Below are 22,819 nucleotides of genomic sequence, written 5' to 3' on the forward strand. Positions count from 1 at the left end.
AATCAGTGTCTCTTCCTGCTTGCAAGCAGACTACAACAGCATCAACATTACTTCCAAGTGGGAAAGAGGCAGCAGTAAACTGAGTGAAGAGTTTCTCAGACTCCTAACAGGCCTCCTGTTACACACAGCCAGCAGAGGAAGTTTTTCCTCAAGGGCACATCTCACCACTGCTGCAGTAAAGTGACTCACACAGGAGAACAGACAGCCAGTCCTCCGTAAACCTCAGCACCAGTAACACCATTCCCCTCCTTCCACTGGTGTCAGCTCCAGAGCAGCATTAGGGTTTGATGCTGGAGGACTTCATCATGCCCATCAGTGTGCAGGAGTTACAGTGGCGTAGACAGAGGAAGGCTGAGACCTGTGGCCAACAACGTGGCCAGTGAACAAGGAGCCAGGAGAGGACCAGTTCTTAGCCAGATCCTCAGAGAACTGACCACTTTCTGAGCAGGTTCCTCAGTGGGCTGACAGAAGGCAACAGATGCCAGCTGGCTGCAGGGCTCTGCAGCACCAAGCTGGGAAGAAGTGGGAGCTGTGGAGAATCAGACAACAGAAGGCACATTGCAGAGACTGTAGCGATGGACACCCAGAGAAACTGAGCCTTGAGGATTCAGCCCTATGAATTCACAGTGCTTGCATGCTTCGGGAGTCTGTGACATGTCAAGAAGCAGATGAAGAAATTGTTCTGAGCAAGTGTATTTTTCTCCCATTGCCCTGCAGACAAGCACATACAGATAAAGAGAGACCTCTAGTGATGCTGGAGGGACTCTGCCTGTCCTTCCCTCTGAGCATCCCTCACAGCCAGAAACAAATCTCGAGTGCTGTCTGGTGCACTAATCACCTTCCTCTCAAGCCAGAGGAAAACAAGCGCTGATCACAAGGAATATCCACTGATCCATAGAGGTGGAGAGGCAGTACTCAAAGCAAGAGAGTGATCATGCCAAACTGGGAGCATCCAAAACTAATGCAAATAAATGAAATGGATTTGGGTCTTGCCCACGCTACCTCTTGAATTGCATCCACTCAAGTTCCAGCACAGTCCTGAGCTGGACATGCAGTTCACCATGAAGAGCAAAGGTGGTTATCAGTGCTGGAAAATGATGTGCAGTTGGGCTGCAGTTTTGAATGTGTGGCTGAAGTTTGCATCTGCGAGGAAAGGAAAGCTCAGCTGCTGGCAGCTCAGCATGGTTGGAAGCAGGAGGAAGGAACAGCAACTTCTGTCTGAGCCCCAGTCACATCAGGAAATGCTATATTCCCACTGCACAACCCTGACAGCCACAGCATCACACATGCAGGACAGAAGAGTATTTTGGTTCTTGCTGAATTCAGCTTCAGAGTCCCAGCATCCAGGTTCAGCCCCAGACAGTGCGGACTGAGCACACACAGGCATATCCACGCCAAGCTCCCCGAGCCCAGCACAGGGAGAGGGCATGCAAACACTGTTCACTTGGACACTGGCCAAAGGCAGCTCTGCATCACACACAGGGAAGGAGTTTCTACATTTATACAGACACAGAAATACTACATGAAGTTCTCCAGGTATGAAGTGTTGGAATAGCACCAAAAGAAGAGGTAAAGCTGGAGGCACTCTCAGCTATGACAGAGACATAGCGACTGTGTTGTGCAAAGTCAAAAAACAGATACACCCATCCTGTACACCCAGGGCTCCTTCTGCCTTTTCTGCAGCTCAGAACCTTGATTAGTCAATTAGCAGCTTCCACAGTCCCTTCCCTCCATCCTATAGCCCCTGCTGTTAGCCAGACAGCACATAAACCAAAGGAAAGCAGCTCTTTTCCTGAGTTTTCTTTCCCTTTCACTAGTCCAAGCCTTGGTGACCTCCTGTTGGGAGGGGAGGGGGCAGTTCACCAGGGCTGTCGTACTTTGTTGGAATGTTTTATTTTCTGAGCTGAATGAAGAGTAATTGTGGAAGGGAGGGAAAGCGTGAGCAAAAGAAAGCGCATGTGCTGCCAGCCAGGCTGATGTCCTTGTCCCACAAGGTTACAGATCCATTTTAGCTCAAATAATAATAAAAAAAGCCTCACAGAAGCAAGGGATTCATAAAACAAAATATGAGCCGGGCACTTGGCATCAGCTGCCCACAGAGTGGGAAGCACAGGTTGAAGCTTGGAGGCAGACAAGCTCTGTATCTGATTGGCAGCATAGCAATCCCAAGGAACTAATAGGGTTTGTTATGGTGTGCACATGAGTGGAGAGAGAGGTGACAAACCTGTTTTCTCTTTCCCTGCCTGCTTCACTGATGTTATTTCACATATTCAATCCCACAGAACTGAGAAGAGCACTCAGACTGAGAAGCATGCAGAACCCACATGTAAGCAAGATACAGGTGAAAGCAGCTTGCTCAGAAAGCTCCCCTGTTTCCTTACTGGGTCCAAGCACACTGCACAGGCACTGCAGAAATGCAGCTTCAACTACTACTGCATGGGATGCTTGCAGCGAGCATTTCTGTCCAACTTAGATGACAGATATCATGAAGTACAGAATAGCAAAACAGCCCACGCCTGAAAGAGACAGACGTTCTTAAATTAAAAACCACAGAGTTAACTATGAATGCTCAAAGCAGGACCTGAGCAGTCATGTGAGGCTCCTGAGTTTAATGCTCAGAGAGCAAAGCAACACCACTGATGACTGTCCACATCAGTGCAGACCATAGTTGGCTTTTGCCCATCAACTTGCCAAGATCAGCAAGTCAAAGCTAGAGGTAACAAAGTGGAGCAAAAAGGAACAGAAACTAAGGACATATCAGAGATGCTTTCTGAACAAAAACTAGTCATCCTTTGTCCATCAGTAATTTCTGAGTGAAATTATGAGAAAAGGAGAAACTATTACCTGGACTTGCAAAAAAGGACATCAGCTTGAAGATGCTACTGATGAAGCTAAACCACGGTGAGGTGAAGGTGACAGTTCTGGCACAAATTTGAAGAGTCATGTAGCACATGAATGCAGAAGGCAGAAGCAGGTGCCAGTAACGTGGTCCATCAACAATCCCAGTCAAAGCATAGTATGAACTGTGACCAGAGGCCATCCAGGAAGTCTGATAGGCTGAAGTCACTGCTGCAGTATGGATAAACAGTCTGCCCAGGAGATGAGACCAGAGACAGAGCTAAAAAGTGTGAAGCTACAGCTCAGGAAAAGGGCAAGGCCCCAGGCTGAGCTTAAATGATGCCATGGGCAGCAGGTGTGGGTGGGTGTCCAGGTGAAACCACTCAGGGAATTAAGTCCTATTAGTGGCTCCAGGGCAGTTCTGCTTGATCTACAGATTCTTTTCATCTGAAAAAGTATCATCCATATGGGGAGTTGGGGAAAAAAACAAATAACAGTGAGGGTCTGCAAACCTGAGACTGCTCTTATCTGATAACAGGGTTCATCCACTTCTTCCTGGACAGGTGGCTTGTAGTAGACACATCCAATGATGCCACTTTCACCTGTCCCTCCCCTCTGCTATCCCTCTGCTTTTCTGGGCAGCTCACATGCTAACAGAGGGCACTTTTTTCCTTCAACACTACAGAACATGCTATACGATCAAACACCAAAGTGCACTTTCTGTCCTGTGGAGTTACTTGTGCAAATGGGAGCATGCATGGACCCAGACAGGCAGCCCACAGTGCTGATCAGAGTGCAAAGGAAGCACAGAAACTCCTATCAATAGCAGAGGTTCCTAACTATTGTGTTTTGCTGTTATTCTAGCTTGCTATAGATGTGTCTTTGTAGGAGCAAAAATGTACAGATTGCTTCATCGTTTTCAGTATAATCAAATTAACTGGAGTGAAGGGAGAGATGAGAGAAGTAGCAGGGAAGAACCGGGTTGGTGCAGTGATGGTGCATTATGCTTGGACTGCACATACCCCAGTCCCAGACCCAATCAGCTAGGTAAAGCCAAGGAAACATGGTGTGGCCATGAGAGCTCGGAGTCTGCCCACTGCTGGATCCCCTGCCTTTTCTTGCACCTCTTCATCCTTATACTGCTCCCCTGCCCAGCACCAAGGTCTCCCTTTCCCACTCCACAGGCTCTGAAGAAAGCAGCGTGGTGATTGCCATGCCCATAGACACACTGGTCACTTACTCCAAGCTGCGCCCAGCTATTTATTTGATGTAGAAGCCTTCATGCGCTCCCCCTCGCCTCCTTTCACCATCTGTCCGTTTGCTTGGAAATCTGTTCCAGCTGACCCCAAGCTGACCAGCACATCCCTCATCCCTCCATCCTGCCACAGGCTCCTCTAGACGTGCCCAGCTCAGCTCAGGGGCTTTTCGCTGACTATGCAAATGTTGCCCAGCCAGCTGGTGTCTGCCTCCCAGAAACACATGTTCCAAAGCCCCCCGGACAGACACAGAGGGGGGGGGGGGGGACACACGTCTCTGCATCCTGGTCCGGGGGCTTCATGGGGAAAGTTCCTTAGCCAGGAATTATATGGCAAACAGATGGGAGGGGGGGAAAGAGGAAGGCAAAATGGAGAAAGTAAGAGCATAGTGCAAGTGCGTGGAAGTGTGCGTGCATAGGGCTGTCCAGTGAGCATGCTGGGGTGGGGATGGAGGTAGTCGGAGGGGTGAGAAGGAAGCATACAGACTGGGGGATGCCACTGATGATGGTTTTACGGCCCTTTCCTCCTAATGACAGCTTATGCAGCATGTAAAGTGGGTTCTGAAAGTGCAGCATAAAGGGGATGCAGCTGTCAGAGCCAAGCATCAGGCCTGTGGAAATAGCCCCCCCAGAGAGGTACTAACACACAGCAAGGCCAGAAGGGCTCATTTAAATTCATCTGCAACATCTTTCCCTTCCCCACCATCGAGCAGGTCACCAGCCACCTGCATTCTCTGGGTCCTCGTTCACACAGAGGGAGAGAGTGAAGATGCTGAACAGAAGCTGAGGATCTAAGGAGGGACCTGAGGCTGCACTAAGGATGGGAGAGTACAGAAGAGCATTGCCACCGCATTCCACCAGGGCTAGTAAGCACTACAGGAAACACACCCAGCCACAAAGCACCTGGAGGCAGAAGTCTGACCTACCTGGCTGTCTCTGTGGGACAGAGCCTGTGGCACAGCCCCTTCCTGAAGTGCTGGCAAGGAGCAGGATTAGTGTGATGATGGCTGCTAGATCTGGGCCATGCACAAAGTGAGAGAAAGGATTGGAGAGAGAAGGACAGAGTATCTACAGTGTCTCTCATGAACTTCCTTGGCCCGTGTGGCAGTGATGCTACTCCATCCAAAGGCCAACACAGCCCTAGTGTCCCAAGCAGGAGGGAAAGGCTGGGCCTGTGTGGTATCACATGGGCTTTGGCCTCTCTTTCTCCACAAAGTGCAGAAACTTCTTGCATTTACCTCTTCCGGGTGCTTTCCCTCAAGACTTCGAGCTTCTGTGTATTTATAGATAACATGTGAACAGGGAGACACTAAGCTGCACTTCACCATTCACGTATCACTGCCTTCTCTAGGCTTAAGAAAGATCAGGATAGCTGCTCTCAACATTTAACACAATTCTCTTACAATTAAGAGAGTAAGACGAGAAGGAGCCAAGGTACCTCCCTTCCCCAACCTAAATTTCTGCTGTCACAACAGCAGCTCAGTCCCTCTGATAAGGACCCTCCAGGCTCCCCGGGAGAAGGCAAGATGGCAGCTCCAGATGTAGCTGACAGATGATGCTCTTCCTGGCCACAGGCAAGAGCTGTGAGATGGTGAGCTGCCAACAGTACCTTAAGGAAGAAATGCAGAGCACATATACAAGGGAAAACGCAAGGTAACAGCATCAATACAGCGCACGGGAATACTGCTGGACACTGGAAACTTCTTTATATCCTGAGCACAAGCGGTAATGACACCTTGTCTCTGAGTCGACTCTGATGGTAGAGAAAATGCCTGTTATATGAAACAAGCCCAGAGAGTATTGCTTGCTTCTTCCCAGGGGAGTTAGCAGGACATCATCCAAGGTAACCAGAACTGACCCTGTTCCCCAAAATGTATTCAGTGTGGGTTAAGGAGGGCCACCACCCAAAGGTGGAATGGACTGACCCTGCTCACATTTGTGCCCACCTGGTCTGAATTTAAGAGTAGCTTCCAGCCAGTCTCTGGGTTTTACCAGCAGCAAAGTGGACAATGTGAACGGATAATGCCATTCCTTAGCTGCATGTGTGATGTCATTGGTTTGGTGTAATAAGTAAATAAATAAATATGTGTGTGTATATATATATTTAATAACTGAAGAAATCTGGAATATTTTTGCACCATGGCAAGGCCCAAGAAAGGTAAAACAAGGGGAAGAGCAACTCAGCCAAAGATGGAAGCACACAGCCATGAGCTCACACTGCAGCTCTAGCACTCAGTGCATGCAGGCTCCTGGCAGGCAGTGGGTCCTGAAACAGAACTGAGTATCCACTTGGCCACAACCAAAGCATCTCCTCTCCTCCTGCCCCCCAGTGAGCTGGGCACATTCTAGCTGGGCCCCCCGGGCTGCAGGAGGCTGTGAGGCAGCATGGGTTGAGGGGAGGGCTGCACCTCACGTCTCTTCTCCCTTTGTATGTACCTCCCAGTATGATTATTAAACGCAAATTACAAGCGATGTGACCCAAGCGATCTTTATTTCTTCTTTCACCAAGCGGTGCCTGCGGGGTCCTGATTCTGAATTCTGTTTCAATTACCGATGCCATTTTAACACAAAGCGGTTTCTGTCTGCAATTACCGGCACTGACGGCAGCGCAGAGACAGCTCGGGTGGCAGAACACAAAAGCCTGGCATCTTCCGCCTGTTTGGGAACTTTCATTTGCTGTGATTAAAGGAGGGAGGTGCGGGAGGTGTCTGCACGCAGCAGTGTGCTGCTGGCTGTGGCACACCTCTGTGGCGAAGTCCCTGAGAAAGCAGCCCTCAGCATTCACCTCCACCGTCACTCGAAGGACTCCAACTGATGTTGCAGCCACTGTCTGCAGCCTAACCGGCAGAGTTAACCCCATCGTGCCTTATGCAGTAAGGAAAGTCTGTCTGTACTTCGTGCTTTACAGAATACACTGTGTTCAGTCGCAGCTGAAGTGCAGCCTCCTTTAGGCAGGAGGGTTGGAAATGCCACGTACATCACTGCCACAAACTGACACAGGGATTGGCGAAGAGGAATCCCACATCCATTGGTGCTGGTACCAGGAGCCTCACACAGCTTCTGAAGTTGGCAATTACTCAAGACAATGGGGACTGCTCCCCATAGGGCAGGCAACCAGACTTACATGTTGTTCCAAAGACAATAGCTCCAATGGCAGGGCATCCCCTGGTTCCCAGCAGAATTCACTGCGGCTCTGGTTCTGACAGCTAAAGTCAATCACGATGGAATTCAAAGCATGCACCTCTGTGCATCACTCCCTGTAGCTGCAGCTGTGGGCCCAGCTCTGCCCCAGGCAGCAGCCAGATATACCCTTGCTTGTGCCCCAATCACCTCATTTTTCTTCTGCTTCTTCTCTGGCTGTGCATCTTTGTCCTTCAGCCTCTTCTGCAAGCTCGTTCAGCTTGTGCAAGAGCCTCAAGCTTATTCTCATCAACCATTCCTTTTGTTTTAGAATCATAGAATCATTAAGGTTGGAAAAGACCTCTAAGATCACCCAGTCCAACCATCAGCCCATCCCCAACAGGCCCATTAGCCATGTTCCTCAGTGCCACATCTACATGTTTCTTGACCACCTCCAAGGACGGTGACTTCACCACTCCCTGTGTCACTTTGTGCCTCACCACGTTTTTGAGAAGAAATCTTTCCCAATATTCAACCAGAATCTCTCCTGGTGCAACTTAAGGCCATTATCTCTCACCCTATATCCAGTCTCCATTGCTGACATCTGCACTGTTCCCTCAACCCCCCTTTCCCATGCCATCCATCTTGTACCAGCTCGTTTCCCTGTACTCTTACTCTTAATACTGTTCCTGGAGTTGGTGCAGACCCAGGAGCTGACTGCTGGTCCTGCTGGCTGCTGAGAGGTGCTGTCCATATTTATTTGTGAACTTGCATGTGCCTTCTCCCCTTACCTATTCTCAGGCTGTGGGCTGAGATGGGCCAAGGTGTCTGGCAGCGGGACCTTGGGGGCTTGGAGTTGATGATCTCCAGAGGTCCCTTCCAACTCCTACAATTCTGCCCACCCCACCACGGGGCAGCCCACACTACCAGCCCCATCCCTGGGAGCTGTCGGGATGAGGAGGGGCGATTTACAGCCCGGCTGTGGGGCTGCGTGCGTGCCGTTTGTCACGCTGAGCCCTGGCACCTTGTTCTACCTGTGTTGCACATGTTTTATTGGTGTTGAGCAGAGGGGGGCCAGAGCAGAGGGGAGTCTGGGAGGAAAGGCACTCAAGTGAAAAATGAACCAAGGCAAACGGGATTGAGAAAGAGAGAGAGAGAGAAGTGCAGGGGAAGGGGGCGAAGGGGCCAGTGTATAAAACACAAGACAAATGTCCTCAGTGGCAGCAGGGTTAGGGGAAAGAGGCGAGGGAAGAAGTGAGGGGGGGCAGGGAGGGAAAAGAAAGAGAGAATAAAGACGGTGCCTCGTGGCCAGCACTATCCTAGTGGGATCGGGGATGCTCGTGTAGTCAGAAAAATAATTCTCAGCCTAACAAAGCAGGAAGAGGGGGGGCGGGAGAGGAGGAAAGCTACAGATCCAAATGGAAAGTGCCCCAGGGTGTCCAATCTGCTGGGTTTTGAAATAATATCATTTTGCCTCATCCCCCTTCCTCCCCCACGAGGGAACCGGCTCCTTCCTGTGGCCCCACCACCACGAGGAGCGGGACCAGGCGGGGAGCAGGAGGTCTGCTTAGCATTGCACGTCCCTTCCATCCTTCTCCCTCAGTGCTAAACTTTCAAGACAAAAATCATAAAACGAGGTGCTTTGTTGGTGAGGCGGATTCAGAGATCTTCCTGTTAGGAACAAGAAAGGGAAGAGAGAGACAGAGAGCGAGACAGAGAGATAGCTGGATGGAGGGCTGGCTTTGTGCTTGCAACAAGCCACTAAAGGTGCATTTTTAATTAAATTTATACAAAATGTGTCAGTTTTATCTCTGTGTTTCAAACCTGACTCTTTTCTATCAAAGTAAAGTATTGATCTTCACTGCCCCGAAGCTACCTGACTGAATTAAACAGAATAAATAGAAGAAGGACTGAAAGGGCTTAGAAACAACTGCAGAGAGGCGAATGTTTAATGGCTCCACAGTCATTTGCTGCAATTAAAAAACAAAACCGTTTAGAGGGGCTGTTAACACCTTGAAGTCTGAAAATCCTCACTTCAAAAAAAGCCCCAAAACAGCTCCCAGGCAAAACATTTTAATTGCCATAAATACTTCCAACCTCAGCCCTCGCTGGTGCATGCGCGCATTGCACAGACAAACAGACCCCTGAACCCAATGGGACAGACACTGTGCAGCTGGAAAGACACAGCTGTGCTCTGCATGGACACCTCCAGCCAAAGGAGAGGTGCACATCAGTATGACCCAGACACAAATCCACATTATGTAAGCAAAAATGCCACAGATAGGACATGATAAATATGGATGTTTTAGACCCATGTATATATTCCGGGGCCATTTCCTAATGCAACAGAGCCCACATGGAATGGTATTCTCAAAGCTGGCCATAACCAATTGCATATCATACAAGCCATAGGCATCCCACGGGGCTCTTTCTTTGCCTATTGTATCACAGGAAGATGTCACAGACCCTGTGCAACAGTGGGTCTCACTTGATCACACTCTAACTTGGGGCTGGGGCACCTTGTGGTGAGAGTCTCTGGGACAGGCAGGCCCAGAAATTGCATTAAAGTCTCTTGAACGTTATACAACTTAAAAAAGAAGCACATTTTTTGTTATCTTAATGCACGCGCTACTGCATGACTCACCAAAGCCTTCTGAAATGTTGTGTGCACCCCTCAGCACGGAGACTTCCCATCATTGCTCTGTGGTCCTACCAGGCCTGAGCTCAGCAGTAGAGCGTGATCTGGAGACGGCAGAAGGCTGAAGAGCTCTATCAGCTTTGAGCTTCCACACTGACAACTGACCCCATCCCTGGGCATTCCTGGGACAAAGGCAGGAAACGGGTCTATGGCAGGAAACTAGTTTTGCAGAGGATGCGTACAGATTTCTATCTCAGCAGGGGTACCATGAGCTGGGTGGTGTGCTGTGCTCCTCCTGGGAAAGCATTTCAGACATGGATTAAGAAATTTTACTTTGTGTACTTGAAAATCTAGAAGGAACTTCATGGCTTTTCCATTGAAAATCAAAATTAACAAACTCACTGGCCTTGTACAACACCCTGGTTAGCGAAGCAATGGGGCTGAGGCTCTGGAATGCTGTGTCATGGTCTTACTGTAGGACCGTGGAACAGTATTATCAGACCCTGACTCTAATCTGTGTGAAATGAAGACCATTCAATTCCCTACATACTGACAGACAAGGTCTTAAGACTTGGACACGACAAGTGTGAAAGTCATGGAATCAAATAAGAGCATCTCTATGGGGCACAGAGCATTGGAAGGAGCAGCACCAGTGGTGGTTTAAATGAACCAGCTCAGACCCTGGAAGAAAAGCCACAGCAACCAGCTGGACAAGCCCAGGGTGCTCTGCATCCCTCTGGGTTAGACGGAGTTTGCTGTCTGGACTGCCTCTGTGTTAGCTCAGGGACAGTTGCTACTATACCTTTATTTAGTTGGTTGACTTACCGAGCCAGCTGCACAGAGAGCACCACAGGCCCCGGGGAGATACATACTTCATTCTGCATTTGGCTTTGGAGCTCAAAGCACTGAGAAAGTTGCTTAACTTCAACTAGTTCTTTGGCAGTCTCCCAAGGCACTTTTCTGGCTTTGTGGGCAGTTCTGCTGATTGGGCACTGATCAAAGCAAGCCCTCAGCCTCTCCAGCAGGCTGTAAGCCCTTCTTTTTTGGCTGATCCAAAATGTCCCACAACTCCAAACAAGGTGCCCCTTGTGACTTCCATGCCAAAGACCATCCTGAGAATTTGCCTTACTTGGATCTGCAGGAGGAGCATTTCTGCTGCAGGAGCAGGGTCAGATAATAAAAGCTCAGAGCAGCTATTAGTGCACCATTAGTTCAGGCAAGTAGGCTCTGTTTTCTTAACTTTCAAATATTTTGTTCAACATTGAGCAATTATTGCTCATTGTCCGCTATCTATAACTGGCTGTAAACCAGCCATACACTGTAGTTTATTTGCCAGCATTTTCTTCATTGGAAGAAAAGTGAGGAAAAATATTTTCTGGGGGTAGCAGGAAAGCACACAACAGCACGACTGTCATGATGCGTGGCTCCAGCCTGCCACTGTTAAAGAACCCTGCACTTTTACAGGATCTTCTATGGCACATGTGTGGGCTGCATTGCTGCAGCTGCCTAACCAGCACCTGACCTGCAAATGAGCATTCATGGCACAGCTGAAGCACTGAGAAGCACCAGCAGCACTGGGACAGAAAACAATATGCTCTGCCCAACAGTTTCAGAGACACGCTTTCAAGTGAACACTGGGAAATTCTGCCCTGTATTCTTCATGGGCTCAAAGCCTCTCAGGTCTGGAGCAGTCCTACAAATCTGAGCCATCTGCCATGTTCTGTCTTAGGAGGTATAGACATATCCAGTCACCACTGCAGCATGTGTGCCTAAAATGAACTGATTGTGAACAAAGGAATGTGCATTTTGAGCACTAAGGTTGAGTACTCCTGCTGCTCATGGCCAAGCTCCTACTGCTGCACTTCAGAGCATTCTGTTTTGTTACGGACCCCTGATTAACACTTTCTAAGCATTTCAGCCTAACACACTCCGGTTACTTTACAGATTGCAGCGAATGCAGATTTGAGCTTATGGGTTCATAAAAGTGTAAATTAAGTCAACGGTTTTTCCCCAGCCTATTTGCACAGCCCTTCCTCCAGTGACCTGTCCCTTCAGATGACACAAATATTTCAGCTGCCTGAGCATTTTTAATGGGCCAGAAGCAGGGCTGTGCCCCAGCACACAGTGCTGTGGTAGCGTGGGATGGTCTCTGCAGCTTGTGATTCTTCCAGCCTGAACTCCCACATCCCCCATCTGTGGGCTGTGGAAAACACTGTCACCCAGCAATTTGCCCCTTTTCCTGCTTGCTGCATATCACCGGGGTGATCAGCCCTATCTCTGCATGGAGGAGGGGCTGGCTGACCAAATTTCTTTAATTAAAAGAAAAAGGATCAGGTTTATCCCAGATAAGCAGGCAGGATTAAAACAGACAGAAAGAATAGACAAGAGGCAGCTGTCAGCACTCCAGCCGATCCAACATGATTATTAATAACGATAAGCGGGAGAAGAGGGCTAATAAAGGGATAATGAAGTAGTCCTGAAAGTGACTGGAGATGGAGCCTGATAAGGGCACACAGCCCAGGGCTTCTCAGACCCCGTGAGGTTGACTGCAGAGCATCCCACTGAGAGAGGGCACCTAGAGGAGAGGCTTCTCTCCTCCAAGGGCGTAATGGCAGCAGAGTGACAGCTTTCCTTGGGAGTACTTGTCTCCCAAGAGGGGAAGTTTCCTGTAGGTCACACAAGGCACAAAGCACGAAGGCCAGTGCAGCCTGTAAGCAACATGGTTCACCCACCTGTAAAGGCAGACACAAGCCCTGGACACAGACGAGTCACTAGGGTGAAAACAAGGCTGGAAAAGTTACTTACTGGGAGCCATCAGACGTGTGACATCTACTAACAGCAAAGCCTGCCCCTGTGCTCTCACAGCCATTTACTGAGACTCTCTGCATAAGTGGGAAACAAAGATGGAGAATGAGGAGCGGGTGCCTCACAGCAAGCACAGAACAGGCAGCTGAGGAGGGAGGGCCTGGTCAGTGAGCACTGTACGAGAAATCAGAGCTGCTTCGGACAAAGTGGATTTTTTTTCTACTCACATTGGTCTCTTTTTTTATCCAAGCAACTCCTTTTCCTCCAGGCCTACAGCATTTCTCCCTCCCAGAAAGAGGAAGGCTCTGGCCCCGGGCTGTGCAGCAGCGGCTGTGCCCAGCAGGGCTGGTAGGGAGCAAGGCCCAAGTGAGGAGTGGGAGCTGGGCCCCAGGTCGCTGCTGCTCCAGGTCAGTGCAGCAGCTGCTGGGAGCATATGCCATGAATTAATTCCGCTGTCCCTGAGATGCTCTGGCAAGAGGAGCAGCAGCACCTTTCCAGCTGATTAACATAAAGCCCCCCCCCCCGCCCATCATTTTGCCACACTTAACAAAACAGCCTGAGCCCCTCTAAGTGTTTCCTGGCAAGCAAGCAGACTCCTCAATGGAGAGCTGATGGACCTGGCTTTTACTCGGCTTTTATTTTCTACATGCTTTTCCAGAGCTGCAGTCTCTGCCCTGAAAACCCTCTCACTTCCCCAACAAGCTGTACACTAAAAAGGCATCTCCTTTAAGTCTATAAGTACTGTACCTATTATTATAAGCAAAACCAAAGAGACGTTAGGAACTAGAATTCGGTTTTGTTTGTGTATTTCTTTTATTCCAATGAAGCTCACAGTTTGTCCTGAATAGATCACTGAGCCCTAAGCCTGCAAGGGGCTCTCTGGGACAGAGCTGCTTACCTAGCCTGAGCCTCAACAGAGCCTTCTGCAGACACCCAGAGCAGCTCACTGTGCTAACCCTGCTGCCAACAACACACTGACCAGTCTGCAGCTCTCTCTCAGACATGTAGGGCTAGAGCAGAACAAGGAACAAGCAGGACACAAGATCTCCACTACCTTCAGACTGGGAACAAAAGCACTCACTAGGTCTATAAGTACTGTATTTGGATTAAGAACCTGAAGGCACCCTATTACACATTACTTTACCCCCCTGTGACACAAGTCTATGGACACTAAGATGCCTCAAAGGATGGCTATATAGCCTTCCTCACCAAGAGCTAGCAAAGGCACTTACATGTTTCTTTTCAGCAGGGACAGTAACAGCAGCAGATTCCAATGTGACATCAGCAGGGCCTGATGGCGGGAGGGCACAGCTCAGACACCTCCCAGCAGCGCAGCCAGGCAGGCAGTGGGAAGGACTAACTGAGGAAGGCTGAGAACCAGACAGCTCACCTTCCTTCCTCCAGCTGGGGAGGGAATGGGAAAGACGTGGAAACAAGTCTCGCTCTATTAACTTTATTGAAGAAAATTAAAGAGACAACTTGTTCACAGCGCACATAAATACCTGAGCAAGCAGAAAGTATCTGACAGCGTGGTTTAACAGGGAAGGTGAAAGCATAACCAAGTGCAAGGAACAGAAAATGAAACAAAAACGGAGCTTAGCAGATTTTGAACCACAAGGGCAGTTATCTGCTGGGATAACTAACCAGGGAGAAGACAGGTGAAGCTCAGCCACATCTCACTGAGATCTGCCATGGCCTGTTTCATAGCAGGTCAAACTACACATCCAAGCACCTCATCTTTCCTTTTCTCCAGCCTCTTCATCAGCACCTGCTCTGCCCTCAGTCCCTCCAGACATTATACACACTGTTCCCAAATCATTCACCCTCCTCATTCCTCTTGCCCCTCCCACAAACCCCGCTGTGACTTAAAGTCCCCTCCTCCCCACACCCTGCTTTAAATGGTGTCCCCATGCCCTCCACACTCTTACCTGTCACCATCTCCAGAAAGATCTCTGAGCATCCAATGTCCCTCCCACTTCTGTTTCACAGGTCTCCTTCCTCTTGGCTCCTGAAGGTCCAATGCGGCCTCTGAGGGGCTGAGCACTAACACCCAGACCAGAGATACCCGTCCTTTCTCCCTGCTAGGACAGCAGCCAGCCAGGAGCACTTTGCCTACCCAGGGAGATTGGTGAAGTCCTTAGCAGTGGACAGTGCTCTGCCCTCCTGGACAGAGGCAGGACTGTTGGCATGGCATGCAGCTGCAGGAGGAGCAATGGGCTGAGCACTGCCTCTACAGCCCACATCCTGCAGGCTGCCTAAATACTGCCTGGTTTTCCTCTCTTAGAGCTCCAATTGTCAGTAATGCCACCTCACTAAGTTTCTAAATAAACTCCAACACGTCTCATGTCACAGATCAAACCTCAGGCTGGACAGCCAGATTAGTTGGATTCATAGCTCATCCACTCTTGTGCCTCAAGCCTGGGAATCCTCAGCTTTTGTGGTCATTGATAAGTGGCTGGCATGCACTGAATACCGTGATACCAGGCAAGCAGTTTAGAGGACACTCAGCTCAAGCAGAATGGAGAGAGCTCACACTAAACTGACTACAGACTGTATTTGAAAGAAGAGAGCCTCGGCTTTTTCTGTGATCTTTGGGATGTGAACTATGCAAATCTAACCCTAAGCCTAACCAATTTCTTCCACTCTTTACCATTCTCTTCCCCACACAGCCTTGTTGGGATTGTCTAATTTACTAAGCTTGCTGAATTTGTTTTCTCCTTCTTGGACTATAGGAAGAATCCCAAATTCTCTTTGTCCAAGGGCCACAGATGTCAGAGAAAAACAGGCATTGGCCCAGCTGGGAAGTTTCTGTTCCTACCAAAACAGGTTTCTCTGCTCAGAAAAAGGCTTCAGCGGTATCCTCCACACGCTAGCCCCAAGGCTTCTGTCTCATCTACTTTTCTAGTTATAGGGGAGAATCCTTGATTTTACAAACATAGCATCTCATTGAGGCAGTTCCTTCTCTCTTGTTGGTAGATTTTTTTTGGCTATCAACTCTGGTCAGAAATTTTGCAGAGTACTGAGTTCACAGTGAGTCGTTTCTCCTGGACTTCCATCAGTACAAAAGAAAGAATGCAGTGCTCCATTAGACCTAATAGAACAAGCTAAGAAAAGCAGCACAACAAGCCTTCTGCACAGCACCTGCACTGTCCCCTAGAAGTATATAGCATGGTTCTCCTATGGGACAAGGCTTTGAAGGACACTGGCTTAGAAGTAATACTATTGTATCCTGCAAATAATGACCACAGCTCTATGGGGATAGGGCATTAACAGCTTAATGCATTTTTTTTAGGTGTCAATGAGAACAGGTTACTTGCTTCCAAGGAAACACACCAGGGAGTTAGCTTGTTTCAGAGCAGCAGGCTTCGTTTTTTCACGTGTAGAATGAGCAGTATTTTCTTTGCAAACTACCTATTGCCTGGAGCTAACTCCATTCAATATGTGATCTCATCTGACTGCAGAAGCTAAGTAGGGTTAGGCTTGGTCAGCCCTTGACTGGGATAACTACAGGGAAAACAAAAGGTGCTGTAAGAAGCAGTAGTGGCAGTTTAGTAGGTGATACTGCTTCCTCTGAGGCAATACAGAGGTAATGACCCAGGGCAAATGTTAAACCAGCAAGGGATGGCAGGAGGCTGATGGACAAGATGTAACACAAACATACTGACAACTTGTGGCACCTGTTCTGGGAAGATGATAACCTTGATGTTCTAGGCAAACAAACTGCACCAACCTAAGCTTCTCTCATAGCCATCACCGAAAACCACACTCTGACTGTGTAAGACAGTCTTTCCAGAGATACTGACCATTGCAGTTATCTGTAAAGGTGCTGCAGTAAGGTGACAGTGACTGTTCATAAGTAAATAATTTATTGTGTTTCTAATTCTTAATCTCTTTTGAGAATGAAGAGTCTTAGTATAAAATATCCAAAACTTCTCTCGAGCCAGTTTTCCTACAGAGCAAGTTCTATTTATTTTCATGTCTGAAATATATTCTCAAATACAAACAAGTGAATAGAAAATTAAAGCGCTAAACTATTTACAGGGAATGTGTATATGAGAGATATCTGCTGTATCAGTGATCTAGGGTACACTGAGTTGGTCCTCTCTCTCAGACTGTCCCACGTCCCACTCAGTTATTAGTTCTGAAGATACCTCTGTGAAGAGATGGTCCCAATCCCAGCAGACATCATCCTATCAAGAGGAAAAAGACAAACATGCTGAAAATTTAACTGATAACTCCTAGAGGTCTCTGAATGACGTCCCTGCCAGAGAGGAAGGAATAGATTTTGTTGGCTAGGATAGGAAACCTAGAGAGAATGGACTGTGAATCCGTGTTACAGTTTAAAGATTTTGGCAGAAATAACCACATTCCCAAATTCAATAAAGCCCACACTGTTAACCTTAGGTACTCCCAAGAAGGGCATAAGGAGACATAAAAATCTTCCACCCTTTTACTGAAGCACCTGCGGTTCTGGGATGTAGAAATCCTTTATTTCAAGTCCTGAGCTACTGCTTATACATTTGTACTGAGGTTCTTCTGCCCTGCTTTAGAACAGCCCTCTGTCCTAACCCTAGATGCTTTCTTTGTTCCCCTGTAGCTCTCTGCAGAACTATCTGGAGCCCATGGTGGCTACCAAAAACTACACAAAGCAGCAGTTTCTGCAGGGATCTGTGACAGCACTAGGCCCTTCACTAACTCTTTCAAACTGAAGGAAGCCAGTCACAGTGATGCTGTAATCTCACACACAGAAATACCTACAAACTTTTAAAATAATCTGCTGGGGAAATCAGACCTCCACCAGCTTGAAAACAAGCTCCTCTTCATAGGCTCCTCCTCAAGTATCTTTCTTCCACCCCACCAACAAAAGCTTACTTTCTAAGTACGAGTATGAGACATAAGAAGCTTTTAACTCACCTCCCGTAGTTCATGTTCCGGAGCCAAGACTTTGGTGAGAAGCTTCAGGTCAACCTCTCCATCCTAAGAACACACACAATCACAGTCTTACAGACACAGAGAAAGCAGACACCATCATTTCACCAGAGAGGATGTTGCTAGAGATACAGACACAACATTTTGCCCCATACATGACATACACCTTCTTTAGGACAGCAGCAGGTACCTCCTCACATGAACAACAGGCAATGTATACACACTATTTCCAGATGCTCACTAGCCTGAAAGGCATACTGCAGAAAGGAAAACATTTGCAGGCAGACTGGAAGGTGCTTGCATGACAGGGCAATGTATTTTATGCAGCTGAGTATCACTGTGGAGGACAATGGAAAACTGGAAGGCAAGGGACTTATACCGGTCACTCCACACCAACATCCACTTACCAGAGTCTGAAAGGCAGCATACTTTGTAAGATCTTTGTCCAAGTCATGGTAGGTCAACACCCGATTCACCTGCACACTGCAAACAGAAAGGGACAAAACAGACACCCGCTAAGTGTGGAAGCACATCAGATGAGACAAACAGTGGCTTAAACAGTAGTGTGGGGACACCCACCTCAAGTATCCACATTGGATGATGAGGATATTGAGATGGTTGTCCAAGAACAGAAGCACATCTCATTCAGAACATTAAGAGGCACTGACAAATCTGAGAGCCAGGCTGATCCCATGTGTAAAATTAGGATATGGAGCAACCAGGGACTCCTTCAGAGAAGCTGGCATGCCAGAGAGAAGATCCATAAGCCACATGCAAGGGCCAGAAAGAAAACAGGAAGGCAATGAACATTCAAACAGCCCAGATACAGATAAATCCAGCAGGTAACAGCCAAAATGCCACTCCTATCTGGGAAGCAAAGTACACTCACGAGTCCCACAGTGCAAACTACAGAACAGTAGTAGTAGTAGACTTTGCAATTTCCATCTCTCAGCTGAATTTCAGCTATCAAATGCAATTTCTTAAAATGTAGGCTCCAAAGATGAGCAGGGACAGGGGGACAATGTACTGCCCTGCCATACTTCCCTTTGCATGTTACGCAGTACTACAGGGAACATTTGTATTCATTTATCTTCTATGTATGCCCGTGAAAATTATTTGTCTTCTATTGCAGAGTGACTATCGATACAGGAAGAGCAGATGGGATTATATAAAAAAGAGAAAACAAAAAAACAAACTCTAGTGAGAGACAGAATCTTTTTTAATTTACTGCTATGACACGTCATTTATTTTTATTAACAGCTATTTAGTTACAACACCTACTCCATACTTGCAAGAGAGGCATCTGTGATCATCCAAACAAAGGTCAATAGAAATCCCACTCTGTGATCGTCACAATAGATTCAACAGGAGAGAAGACTTAAAATTATCAAGAAAATTAACTCCAAAACTTTCAGTTTTTAAAACTTAGTACTACTAAATGGTCTCCTATGAGCTAATGGCAGGACTACTGTGATACACCTACAGATCGTATTGTGCTTTGCAAATTAACTAAGCCCTTGAGTGAAAAGGATATCCTGTGGAGGGCGAAGCAGAGTGCAATCAAAGTGTGTGTGATAATACATGTGTACTGGAGGCATTTGTCACACAGGCAACCTTAAATCAAGCAACACCTAACTTTTCAGAGTTTGATTTTTCAACATCAAAAGTGTTGCTCTAATGTAGATTTTGTGTATACGGAGAGAAAATGCTTTAATTGCTGTCTCTATGTAATAGGAAACAAGTTTGCACTGTTCAGCCTGGAGCCCCACTGTCACAATGCGTAGCATCGAATCCTGCTGAATGGCGCTGCCACTGACATCCACAGGGCATGAGATAAGATGGGAGTTTAATTTCACCGCACATTTCACATAGCCAATGTGAGCCACAAGAGCACTCTTACCTGGGGGGAGCTGCCACCTGCATGGCCAGATCTTCCTCCTGGACTTCCTCTAAGTCAGGGATCACAGGAATATCTGTAGTAAAAGAAAGCAGCATTTGAAGACAACCTTGAAGCTGAAAGAATCTGGCCATCATCTGAAGACTGGTAAGAATTTTTTTCCTATGAGATATGTTGTTCATTGCTCAGCTCAGCTCAGCCACCCAGAATCTGCTAGAAATGAGGTGTGGAGCATAAAATGGCAGAAGCCACGTGAATGAATCTGCATGCTGAAGGAGCTGCTGGCTGGGTCGCAGACTGAGCAGAGACTGTGACCTTCTGGGTGGCTGAAGGAGGAAGTGCTGGTGGTCCAGCTGACACTAAGATGAGGGAGGATGCACTAAGCTGTAGTGTCATAAATGTTCTCGTGTCCTTCCAGAGTGAGCCAGGAATGGCCGATAGATGTCACTAGATATTCCCAGCATGGTGATTATGGTTACTCCACCTACAAAGGGTACTTATAGGAAAAAAAAGAAAGTAGAGGAAAGCAGGAGAAACTGGGAGCACACTGCACCCTGCTAAAAACCTGAGAGATGCTATGTCCTCAGATGGTGGAGATGCCAGTGGTTGGCTCTGGGAAGAAGTTTCACAAGCACAAGGTGGGATCAGAGCTGGCCCTTTAGTGCTGGAGCAGGCAGGCTGCTCCTGCCTCTGCCAGTAGCACAGCAGGTAGCTGGGCCTGACTTTGCCTAGCTTTGCAGCCCAGGCTGAGATGAATATTCAGGAGCTGGAGAGATGTCCCCACCTGTGGCGGCCAAGGCTCCGGGCAGGGTCTTGTTGAAGAGCCCCTTGTCCGGCCGCCTGTCAGAGCTCCGCAGCCTCTCAGCTGCCCTCTCTGCCCAGCATCCCCTCAGCATCCCTGGGGCTTACCAGCTGCTAGGGCAAGAGCAGCCCTGGCCCAGCTGTGGGAGGACAGAGGTCAGCACGGGCCTCAGTGTGGCGGTCGTTCGGTGCTGGCCACACAGTGGGATTTCTCACTAATTGGCTGCCTGGCGGAGGGCTGAGTGGGACAGCGGCTGCAGCGAGAGCCAGGCCACGGCCAGCGGAGGTGACAGCTTGGATGATCTCAGCAGAGCTGTGCCTTCGAGCTCCCCAGCTGCCTGAGGAACAGGTGCCTGCAAAGCAGCTCTCTGACTACAGCAAACTTCTCAAAGACATTTAAAGGAAAACTGCAGCAACAGGCCCTCAGGACGTCCCTTAGAGGGCAAGAAATGACTCACCAGTGTGTTCCTGTACCTTCAGGATATATCTGCCCCCACTCTGCATGTAGGGACAAGAGCCAGGAGAACCTGCTGTCCCACTGGCTCTTCTATGCAGGAGCTCCCAGCCAAGGTTAAGGCTCCTAATAAAATGCAATCACAGGGTAACAGCATCACTGTGGACAGAGACTGACCTGTGGAGAGAACTGCTCAGTGACAATGTGGGAGAAAGTCTCTGTACATAAGTAACAAAGACCAAGGAGGAAACAGACTGTGGAGGCTGTACAACAGGAGGAACAAAGCACTGCACAGAGGTACCCTGCCAGGCTTTTGCTTCTGTTTATTTCTTTTTGCACTAGAGAATACCATAAACTTAGTGCTGCACCTTCCTTTTGTGCAGGTTTCCAAAGAGTCCTGGATTTGCCAGTACTGGCTTTATCTCACTGCCACTGAATTTCACAGAGAGATTCCCAAACTCCTTGCAGAACGCTGCCTCTACTCTGTATTACCATCATGAAGGCAATCACACAGAAATTCCTTCAAAAAGAAATTAAAGGCTCCAATATTTTTATAGGCACTTTGAAAACACTTCAGACAGAAGTGGAAATGCTCTGGGGGTGCCTGCCAGCCCCTCCAGCAAAGGGAACCGCATGAGTGTTCTCACTGCAAAGTGCCAATGATGCTGTCCATTTCTAGGCACTGGCAGTGCTCCTTAGGACTGCCACAGACTGTCAGGAAACAGAACAAAAATGTTGCAAACTATTAAAAAAATAATAATAATACTAATAATTAGCTCCCCAGACCAGTTGCTGTCAATGGCAAATCAGGCCTGAAATATTTGGGTCCCTGTTTCACTCATAACTTCTCCTACCTTCTGCCAATTTCCACGGTGCCACCTCTCCACAATCCCTCCAACTCCTCTCTCCTTACAGTTCACTGTCTCCTTTTTCACCTTCATCACCAAGGAGCCAACCTCCCACTTGCCCAGGCTCCTGCCCACTATTTGCTCTTCTTAGAGAGTACATCTTTCTTTTTCCAACAAGCTCTAGCAGCACAGCTAAGTCACGGCACTATGGCTGCCGTAGGGAACAGAACCACATGGGCAGCAGTGTTGCAAGAATATAGGCATATGCTTTACTTTTAATATTGCCATTAGCTGCAATGAGACAACCCTGATATAACACTAATACATACAGAAATGTCCTCAGGACCATGTTCTCCCAGTCTCATAGAGCAGCACTCATATAGAAATGGTTTTAGCCATTTCCAACAGCAAGACTACAGTGACAGTAAAGAGGAATGGGTGAGACTTCCCTTTATTGCTCAAAACATCTGGGAACAAAGTGAAGCGAAGCCTTTCTCATGGATTTTTCAGCCTGTAAACAAGACACTAGTTTCAGAAACTGCTCATGATAGAGATATAAAATACTGAGTGAGCATCAAATGCCAGATTATACCACTACAGATTCCTCTCCATCCCACCTATAATAGCAAGCAAGCGCAAACTATCAAAGAATGAAACCAAAATGAGTGCATCCACGCAGAGTTTAGGGTAGGAGACACCAGTACAAGTTTTGGATAACAGGGGAGCCATAATATATTCCATCAAACTGAATGTCTCAGAACATCTAAGTCCAGAGTATAATTAATATAGCTAGTCTGAGCAAGGTCTTACGCTAAAAGAATTCCATAGCTTAAGTTATGACAAGACACTGCTAGCATGAGGCAGAAGCATGCAAGCACGAGCAGTAGAACAAAGAAACAGAAGGAAAAGGCTACATCTGGGTAGCTGAACAATAAACAAGGAATAGCAGTTTTCAGAGTGACATTCAAAGCAGGGCTCTGTGCTCATGGCAGAGAATATGCAGTGATCGTCACCTCTTCTGCCCCTTAGCAAAGAAGTTACTGATGACAGCCACAGAAAGCCACAAGCAGGAGATGGAGGCACACCTACCTACTGCTCAGCTACACCTGCAAGTTGTCAAGTTGCACTTCCCCTCCTAGGAGCTTATGTTTGGTTAAGTAGCAACACCTGCAGGCTCTCATCACAGTGAGATCTGGTCCCAGTCCCACAGAACTCAATGCTTTGTTAAGGACAG

At 48.0% G+C, this 22,819-nt stretch overlaps 1 protein-coding gene across 2 annotated transcripts in view; it reads right to left on the minus strand.

Moving 5' to 3' along the window:
- Positions 1 to 16,501: 16,501 nt before the first annotated feature.
- The window catches only part of IFT43 (intraflagellar transport 43), a 41,387-nt gene continuing 35,069 nt past the window's right edge, over positions 16,502 to 22,819 (minus strand). Inside the window, exons 7-10 of one of the 2 annotated variants that reach the window (XM_072338303.1) lie at positions 19,486 to 19,558; positions 17,993 to 18,068; positions 17,571 to 17,633; positions 16,502 to 16,846 (exon numbers count right to left, since the gene is read on the minus strand). In XM_072338303.1, coding sequence (XP_072194404.1) covers positions 16,736 to 16,846; positions 17,571 to 17,633; positions 17,993 to 18,068; positions 19,486 to 19,558 — 323 coding nt within the window. In that variant the 3' untranslated portion in view covers positions 16,502 to 16,735. The remainder of the gene's footprint in view (positions 16,847 to 17,570; positions 17,634 to 17,992; positions 18,069 to 19,485; positions 19,559 to 22,819) is intronic. The other variant, XM_072338304.1, reaches the window with a different exon arrangement.

The sequence above is a fragment of the Excalfactoria chinensis genome, chromosome 5 (assembly GCF_039878825.1).
Source record: "Excalfactoria chinensis isolate bCotChi1 chromosome 5, bCotChi1.hap2, whole genome shotgun sequence".
Lineage (NCBI taxonomy): Eukaryota > Metazoa > Chordata > Aves > Galliformes > Phasianidae > Excalfactoria > Excalfactoria chinensis.